The sequence below is a fragment of the Equus caballus genome, chromosome 12, assembly GCF_041296265.1.
Source record: "Equus caballus isolate H_3958 breed thoroughbred chromosome 12, TB-T2T, whole genome shotgun sequence".
NCBI classification, from domain to species: domain Eukaryota; kingdom Metazoa; phylum Chordata; class Mammalia; order Perissodactyla; family Equidae; genus Equus; species Equus caballus.
Genome location: NC_091695.1, coordinates 48792167 through 48800937, shown reverse-complemented (window position 1 = coordinate 48800937; position 8771 = coordinate 48792167). Strand labels below are relative to the sequence as shown.

The following is an 8771-nucleotide window of genomic DNA, read 5'->3' as shown; positions in this document are numbered from 1 at the left end:
CAATGGTGGTCCCGTGAGATTGTAACGGGGCTGAACAACTCCCATCCCCTGGTGGCCCTGCAGCCAGCGCACTGTTGTAGCGCGATGCATTGCTCGGGTTTGGGTGATGCACGTGGAAACACACCCACGAGCTGCCAGTCATGTGGGAGTCTGGCACACGCAGCACATCCAGTGCCTAGGACTGGATGATGACGATAAACGACTATCTCAATGGGTTTTGTGTTTACTGTACTATGCTGGTTGTGGTTATTTTAGAGTCTGCTCTTCCCACCTAAACAGAAAAGGTTACTTAGAACAGTGTGCCAGGCTGCGCTGCAGCCTCAGAGACCTCGTGGTGACCGCGTGTCTGGACTGCATCATTTCCCTTGCTCCTGATTTCACCTGGTGTTGTTTTGCCCATCACGGCCCCTAAGTGTACAAAGGCCGCTGCTATTGTTGCCCGCAAGAAGCCACATAGAGTGACGGATCCGGAAACAAAAGGATAAGGGATTAAGGACTACGAAGTGGGACAAGCAGTGATGGCTGTTGCTCACCAGTCAGCCATGTCCCATTCTACCACAGCGACGACTCTGAAGAGCAAGAACAAAGCGACGGAAGCTCTTAAAGGATCTGCTTCACTGAAGGCCACGAGGCTGACAAAAACTTGAGAAGGGCCCATATCAGACATGGAGAAAGTTGTAATGACCTGGACTGCAGACCAGGCACAGAAGCGTACCCCTCTCACCACCGTGAAGATCGTGGCCAAAGGAAAAGCTTGTCCGTGATGTCGAAAGAAACGCTGGACCCGCCTACAATGTTGAACGTACTGCTAACTCTGGGTGGTTCGTTCAAACTAGCCAAGAATCGTGATTTGTCACAAAATGAGAAAGTGAGCAGTGAGCCTGCGAGTGCCGATGCGAAGGCAGCTCAAGAATTTTGGGAAACTCTAGACGAGCTGATTGCGGAGGAAAACTTCCTGCCAGGGAACATGTTCAATATGGATGAAACCTCCCTACTCTGGAAGCAGGTTCCTGAAGGACTTCCATCCATAGGAGGCCACGTCCACGCCAGGTTTGAAGACTTTTCGGGACAGGGTCGCGGTCTGGCGTGGGGGCAATGTTGCAGGCTACGGGGTGAAGCCCTTTGTGATCTGACGGAGTGGAAGCCCCAGGGCCTTCAAGCGCATCAGTCAGCATGGCTGCCAGTGTACCACAGGAGCCATGAGAAGCCGTGGACGACCAGCTCCTCTTCCAAGATGCCCTCCTGAATTCCTGCGCCAGCAAAATGCAGAAGTGCTGTTTGGAGAATAACGCACCTTTCCCGATTTTGCTTATTGTTGGTAATGCTCCCGGACATCCTCCTTTTACTGGTGCTCTTCTTCCCAATATCAAAGCCGTGTTTCTGCCTCCAAACACCACCTCTTTGGTCTAATCAATGGATCTTTGAGTCCTGGCAGCCTTTAAAGCCACTACCTGAGGAGGACCTTGGCCCAGGCTCTTTCTGCAGCTAAGGAAGATGCTAAGAAGACACTGATGCAGTTCTCGAAGGATTGCACCCATGACAGCATCAAGAACCCTGCTTGGTGACATCACCAAGGAGTGAATAAATGGCATCTGGAAGAAGTCACTGAAGAGGCGCAGGGGTGGGGAAGGGGCTGGGATTCTGCTTGAGCCTATGGCAGGGACTCTTCTTCCCAGGGCGTGGGGACGCTATCTACACACTGGTGTGAGACACCCAGCAGCACAGGCGTGCAAGCTGAGCGACCCCACGCGGCTGTGGGGCTGCGGTGCGTGTGGCCTCACACCAGGTATGGCGGGAACCGCAGCTCCATCTGGCCCTCGGCCCCTCTGTGGGGACAGCTGGCAGAGGCTGGTCGGGGGGCCCGGGCTGCACCATCCTCTGCCTCGCAGGGCATCTGGTCCATCCTGCAGAGAGTTCTAGGCAATGCAAGGACAGGCTGGTCTTGCATTTTAACCATGAAAACGCTTTATTGAACTTTAAGAGGGGGGAACCGGCCTCCCACAGTGTCCTCCGGCCCCTCCTGGAGCAGCAGCTCTCGGGTTCTTGGAGCAGGCCCAGCGCCATCAGCTCGGCCTAGGGCTCACTGCCAGGTGGCCGCTCGGGGGCCCGGCGTCTGGCCATCCCTGCCACCTCTGGGGCGGGAGGGTGGGACTGGCCCGCCTGCCCCTGCCACCCCCTTGCTGGGGTGGCCTGATGCTCCTAGAGCTGCCTCTAGTCACCGATGTGGCCCTGTGGGGCATGCCCAGGCCCCAGGTGACCACACACTCCTCAGAGAGACCTGGCCCTGCTTTGGCCAGAGACCAGGACTGGCCAGGGACATGGTGGGGTTCGGTCCCCACTGTCTTCATCCCGGCTGGGGGAGCACTCATGGTGCCCCTGTCTTCCCAGGACCTGGGTTCGGGCCAGGCCAGGCCCCTCTGTGGGAGGGGGGCACCGTCCTCCAGGAAGGCCAGCATGAAGACCCGGGGCACGCTGCTGCTGGATGCCGGGCGCTTCAGGGCCATCGCCCTCTCCATCACACTCCCCTCTAGAGGGTGCCAAGCCTCCAGCTTCCTTGTGGACATGGAGATCAGGGGGTGGAGGGGACAGTCGAGGCCCCGGGGCAGCTCGCTGGGCCCTGCCAGGGCTTCATCTCCACTGTGCCCTTCACCACCCTGAGAGGGGCATCGGCTGCAGGCGTCACAGGGCAGGAGGGGTGTCCTGGGCCCTGTGGCTTGGTCCTCGTCAGGCTGGATGGGGCCTGTCACTGGGACCCCAGTGGGGATGCAGGGCTGAGCCTGTCCTGTGGCCCTGGGGGTGGCCCAGGCGGGCAGTAAAGGGAGAGACGCCCAGCGTTCCAGCTCAGAGCCCACGGCTGGGGGCCACCTGTCCGCGGCTTCGTGATTCCCTGGGAGGTTTGGGAGGGAAGTGAAACGCCGTGGCTGCAGCCGATCCCTAGAGCTGTCCTGGGCCGGGGGCAGGCAGGCCAGACCCGGAGCCTCTGGGGCCCCGAGAGAGGTGTGAGCAGCTGTGGGCCCTGTGGAGGCCCCCTCATTCTGTGGCTCCTCGGCCTCGGGGACAACCTGGGCATGTGAGGGTCCTGGCCGCTCATGCTCGACGGGTAGGTGGGGGAGGGCCAGCCCGGCCTCACTGGGCAGCTTCTCACAGCCGGGAGAGGCGGGGACAGGCCTGGGCTCCGGGGACGCTCGCTCCAGGCCCAGGGGCACGGTGGGGAACTCCTCCGGTTTGGCTGAAAGTGAGCAGATTGGGTTAACTTCTGCATCAGGCCATCTGGCCCATGCAGGGTGGGGCCCCGTGGTGTCCTCATGGCTCCCTGGGTGGCAGCCCTGGCCCAGCACCGAGAACAACCGTCCGGGTGCTGATGCCGTGTCTGCAGCATCTGCCCTCACAGCCAGCCCAGCCTGGCTGCCGAAGCTTCTCAGAGCAGAAGAGGAGATGGGGGGAGGCCCTGGGGGCTCCCCACTTTTCACGGCCCCCAGATGGAGAGTTGGGAGGGGACCGGGCCTGTGAGCCCACCTGGGGGAGGAAGGTCACATTTCATCCTCTGCAGCTCCACCATCGAGGCCTGGAGGTGCCTGAGCACCGCGTCATCCTCCAGGGCCCAGGGCTGGCACAGCCCGTCCTGCAGGAACTCCCGCAGGCCTTCCAGAGGCAGCTTCAGGAGGCGTTCTAGGCAAGGGGGTGCGCGTCAGGCCAGGGGCTCACCCTGCCCCCCAGGCACCTTGTGTGGACGCGGCTGTGTTCTGGAGGGGCCACCACCCCTGGGGGTCCCGCTGGGCCTAGGAGGGCCACGGGCAGGATCATGGACCAGGAGGCCCTCGAGGCTTGGCCCACAAAGGCCCCGCCCCATTCCCACCACTTCTCAGAGGGTGCCCTGCCCTGGCCGGGCTGGAGCAAGGGCCACCACCCCTGGGCACACTCGGGCTTCACGGGCTCACTTACTTTTGTGCAGTTTGAGCACGGTGTAGGCCATGGCCGTGAGCACACGCTCACCCTCCAAGATGTAAGTGTCCCAGAGCTTCAGGGTGAGGGAGAAGGGGGTCTGTGGGGACAGCAGGCATGAGGGCGCAGCTTTAGCAGAGCCACTGGGGTCCCAGCATGGGGTGAGAACCCCTTGTGCCTCTGGTCCCTGCGTCTGACAAGGTCCCGCAGCTCATCTGGGCGGACTCATCCCCATGGGGACATGGCTGCTGGACGAAGGTGCTCCCCGCCAGGCCACACAGGGACCTAAGGGGCTGGCCTGCACGACTGCTGACCTGGCGGGCAACAGGGGTGGCCCCCCACCCAGGGGAACACACCTTAAAGGAACAACACTATCTGCAATGTGGGACAAAGGCTCGTCCACACCCTGGGCTGACCCGGCCTTCCCTCCAGAGCCCAGGTGGAAACAGCCCGGCCCCGGAGCCCTGAGGTGCCCATCCTGGAGTGGGATCTGGGCTCCCTGGGAGGGGTCCTGGCCCCATTCACCCCTCAGTAGGGCCTGGCCTGTCTGGGCTGAAGTTGAGCTCGGCCCTCCCTGACGCCGGGGGCAGGGAGCGTCCCAGGACGGGTCCCTGGCAGCCTCACCCGGCCTATGAAGCATTGCAGGAACCACTTGGCCGTGTAGATGCCGGTGCACATGTGCTCCTCGTCCTATGGGAGGGCAGAGGGCTCAGGGCCTGCCTGGCGCACAAACCTCCCTATGCGGGGCCTTTGCAGCCGCTCCCGGGGGCTGAGTGGTTGCTCCTCCCGAAGCCCCGCTCAGCCCCGGCTGCCCCTGGCCACTGGACGAGCAGGATGAGTCCAAACTCTCTAGGCAGCAGGGGGCCTGGGCCCTCCCCAGTCCCCACCCTGGGCCAGCGCCCGGGACGAGGCGGGACGCTCCTACTCACCAGGTGCTGCTTTAGCTTCGGGAGCCCTTTGGTGAGGACCTGCTCATGGTGGACCTGGAACCTGAGCAGTTTCGGGAACCCCGGAACGAAGAAGCCTGAGAAGCCCCCGGCCCCGCCAATCAGAGCCAGCTCCCAGCGGGGCTGGGCGCTGGCAGGTGCCCCCGCTGAGCCCAGGGCCTCCTCTCACCCGCAGTGACCCCACATGCGCCCACGGCCTCCCTAATGCTGGCTGGACACCCTCTACCAGGGAGCAGAATGCCCTGAGGCCCGGGGTGGCCAGGGACAGGAGCCCCTCACGGAGGTTCACTTGGCTGGCGCCCTGTGCTGGGGGTCAGGCAGATGTCCCTGCCCCGGCATCCCCTCGGCTCCCCACTCCCCACAGCGGGGCCATGGGGGTCCCACATGGCCGGTGATGGGGTGTGCATGGCCATCTCCTGGGCTCGGGAGTCAGGCTGGGGCCTGCAGGAGGGGGAGACGCTGCCATCTGGGCTTTGTCTCGCCGTGGGCATGGAAGGAGGCTGGGCCGGGGGGCAGATGTGAGGAAGGACCAGCAGAGATGTAAGAATCGTCTGACGAGGACAGAGCCGGGGGCTGTGGCTACAGGACCGAGAGGGCGGCATGGGGCTGCAGTGCCCTCCCTGAGGGGACGTGGATGGGGTGGGGGTCCCCAGGCAGCCCTGCTACTGGGGGGCTGTGCAGGCAGACCCTCCTGGGCGCTAAGTCACGTCCAGCGGTCCGCAGCGCCCACCTACCATGCATGGCGTGCCTCTCGCTGACCATGAGCTGGGCCAGTGCCCAGAAGGCGTCCTCCTCGCCCAGGAACATTAGCAGGACGGCCACGACCTCGCTCATGCCCTGGCAGTAGCCCACCTCCTACAAGAGCCAGACCGCATGGAAGGATGACCCGAGGCCGCCTCTCCCTGCCCTGTGCTCCCATCTCAGCGTCTAGGAGCCCCTGGACAGACCCCTGCCCGGCCCAGGCTCTCAGGGCCCAGAGGGGAGGGGAGGCTCGCGTGGGGCCCCCGAGATGTCGGCCGGGAGACCCGCTGCAGCAGCTCCGGCGCCAGCACCACGGCAGCCCCGTGCCCGAGCTCTGGGGTGTCCCCCTGGGGTCCCCTTTCTCGGACGAGGGAGAGGCGCCTCCGTGAGGCCCACCAGGGTGACAGGGACCCGCGAGATCTGGAGACCCCGCCACGACTGCCGGCTGGAGCCTGACCGGGCGCAGGATGGCGGCTGGGCCATACCCCGCTGTGGGCCACCCGTGGAGTCGGCTGAGCTGGTGGTTCTTGAGGGAAAGTTCTGGAAAGGGGAGCAGCCGCCCCGGGAGCCACCTCCCTATCTGCCTCACTCTTAGGGAGTTGGGTTAATGGGGACCTTCGTCCCTGCTGGTTTCTGATGAATAATGTGGTGGCTTCAGGATCAAAACTCAAGTGTGACGACAAAAGCGATGCCCCTGAGGCCCCACACTGACTGGTGACACAGCCCCACCGAGACGGGCGTCCGGCAGCCCCACTGAGCTCGTGGGCCGGGCAGCGCCGGGGGTGAGGGCTCCATTCTGGTCCTGGAAGTGGAGTCTGCGTCCAGCCCCGTCCGCCTCAGCGTCAGGGGAGAGAGCCCCTCGCTGCGTCTCTGTGACCCTGTGAGCTGGAGGCCTGACGCGTGCCTCCTGTCTGGTCACGGACACTCGATTTTAAGAGACAAGGACAGTGTGGGACCCTGGGCCTGGGGGCGGGATACTCACGGTGTTGTAAACAGAACAGGCTGCGAGCACATGGAACAGGGCTTGCTGCCTAGGAAAGGACGACAGGGGGCGGTGCTGATGCTGTCGGGTTCGTTCTGTGACAAACACCAACAACAGAACAGGTGTGGTTAAGAAGTCAGCCAAGAAGCTGACGTCTTCAGGGCGTCTCCGTGTTTAACAACATTTTGGGGTGAAGTCTACACGCGATGAAATGCAGATACCTCAGGGGGACAGTCTGATGAGTTTTTATCTTCATTCTTTGTCTTTTAGTTTGTGTACGTCAAAGTTCCATCTTTCACCATGCAACATTATTTTGTTTGCTGTTGTCACCTCCCTTCTCCTACAGGACTCATGTCCCCCAGGACCCCTGCATCCCATCTGGGACCCCCTTCTCCCCTGGGATCCCCCATGTCCCCCTGGGGACCCTGCCTGCCCAGTGGCCTCACTTGATGCCATAGCGGTCCCAGTACATGATATGGTTCCGGAATGTTCGGTTCACATCCAGGTCAATCTGTTTGATGTCATCTGAGAACAGCCTGGCCTGCTCCTTCATTCTCTGTGGGGGAACCAGGAGGAGGAGCCGGCATCAGAGACACAGAACACTCCCTGCCACCAGCTGCACCCTGAGCAGAGCGAGCGCTCCTGGCTGGAACCTGAGTTTTTCCGCAGGAACCTCATCTCTGAAGCCAGGGAGGGTCCCAAGTGCCCACCACGCCTGTGAGGCCCACGTGATGCCCAGCAGCCCCGGGGAGGGAACCCCGATGGTCAGCCCATGGGCTCCTCCAAGCCCAGACCCCCACCCATCAAATAGGCAGGTCCAGGCCCCTGACCGCTCTTCCCTGCCCTGCACGGGGGCCTGTCCAGGGTGACAGCGCCTGCCTGGGCTCTGAGCTCGCCCCCGGGAGGCAGCTCCCTGGAACCTGCTCCCAGGGCACCGGCCGCTCAGGGCCCTTGGGAGGCGGGAGGGCGGCTCGGCCTCGGCTCCCTGACACCCGCCTGAGTTCTGCAGCCAGACAGCGAGACGAGGCCACTCTCTCTGCACCCTCTACCTTCACCCGCTAGCTAATTCTGTTCACCACACAGGGATCCAGCACCAGCCCACCTGGCCAACCCTCAGGGCGCTGGGTGACTAGAGGGCTGCGGGGGCTCCAGGCCCGTCTGTGGCACCCGCTCCCATTGCCCTGATCTTAAAACTGCCCAGGGGGCGCACGGAGCCCCATGGCCCTGACACCCCCACTTTCAGCCCCCTGGTTATGGAGGCAGAGAAGCATCCTTGGGGTTCCATGCAGGCCTCCCTGAGCCGCGTGTTTCCCACTTTAAAGCTCCTTGTGCTCAAGTGGAGGGAACGCTTGGCCTCTGCATCTCCCCCTGGACCCACCGACTTTCTACATCAGTTACTCATTCTGACTCGTAGGTGTCTGCAGAATGTCTTGAGTTTCTGTCTGTGATCAGATCACCTGCAAGCGAAGGTCATTTTGTTTCTTATTCATCTGTGTGATGGTTTTTTTTAAATTTTCTTGTCTGACTGTATGAGTTAAAACTGCCAGAGCAATTCTGAATCAGTGGTGACAGCAGATGGCTCCGGTTCATCTGATGTGGATGGAAATGGCTCCAGCATTTCCGGCCCCTCAGAATATTTGCTGTTGGTTTTTCTTCAACAATTTTAGAAATACTCAGTTTATTTCTATTCTTCTATTTCTCATGATTTTTACCAACGGAGAAGTGGCTGCTGAATTGTATTCACTGGCTTTCTGAATCCGCTGATGTCATGGATGACTTTCCCCTTTTACGTGTCCACGTGCGGTTTGGTCCCCACGGGCTGGCTCTGGAAGGCACCGTCCTGGGTCATGGGGTCATTCCTTTGAGATCCTGTACATCTCCCCTGCGAGGATCATATCTAGACTCGTGCATCCACGGCGAGTGTGCGATGGATGGAAGGTCTTCCCCGGGCACTCTGCACGAGGCTCTGAAGTGGGGCCGAAGCGTCACAAAGATGGAGCGTCCCCTTCGCCCGACCTGAGCCCGGGCCGAGGAGCCGCGTCCACTGTACTGGGAGCAGCGGCCTCCACGGACGGCGCTCTCGGCTCGGCTCCGCTTCTCCTTCACCTCAGGCTTCTCTCCTCCCTGCACACGGCCGATGCTGCTGGGAAATCCTCTGT

The 8771-nt window shown here is 61.9% G+C and overlaps 1 protein-coding gene across 17 annotated transcripts in view; it reads right to left on the bottom strand.

The window, feature by feature from the left end:
* Positions 1–1942: 1942 nt before the first annotated feature.
* The window catches only part of LOC102150960 (USP6 N-terminal-like protein), a 33945-nt gene continuing 27116 nt past the window's right edge, over positions 1943–8771 (bottom strand). For all 17 annotated transcript variants that reach the window (XM_070230265.1, XM_070230268.1, XM_070230266.1 and 14 more), the window contains 8 exons: positions 7059–7168; positions 6613–6661; positions 5624–5744; positions 4872–4966; positions 4567–4632; positions 3943–4042; positions 3517–3669; positions 1943–3229 (listed from right to left, as the gene is read on the bottom strand). In XM_070230265.1, coding sequence (XP_070086366.1) covers positions 2064–3229; positions 3517–3669; positions 3943–4042; positions 4567–4632; positions 4872–4966; positions 5624–5744; positions 6613–6661; positions 7059–7168 — 1860 coding nt within the window. In that variant the 3' untranslated portion in view covers positions 1943–2063. The remainder of the gene's footprint in view (positions 3230–3516; positions 3670–3942; positions 4043–4566; positions 4633–4871; positions 4967–5623; positions 5745–6612; positions 6662–7058; positions 7169–8771) is intronic.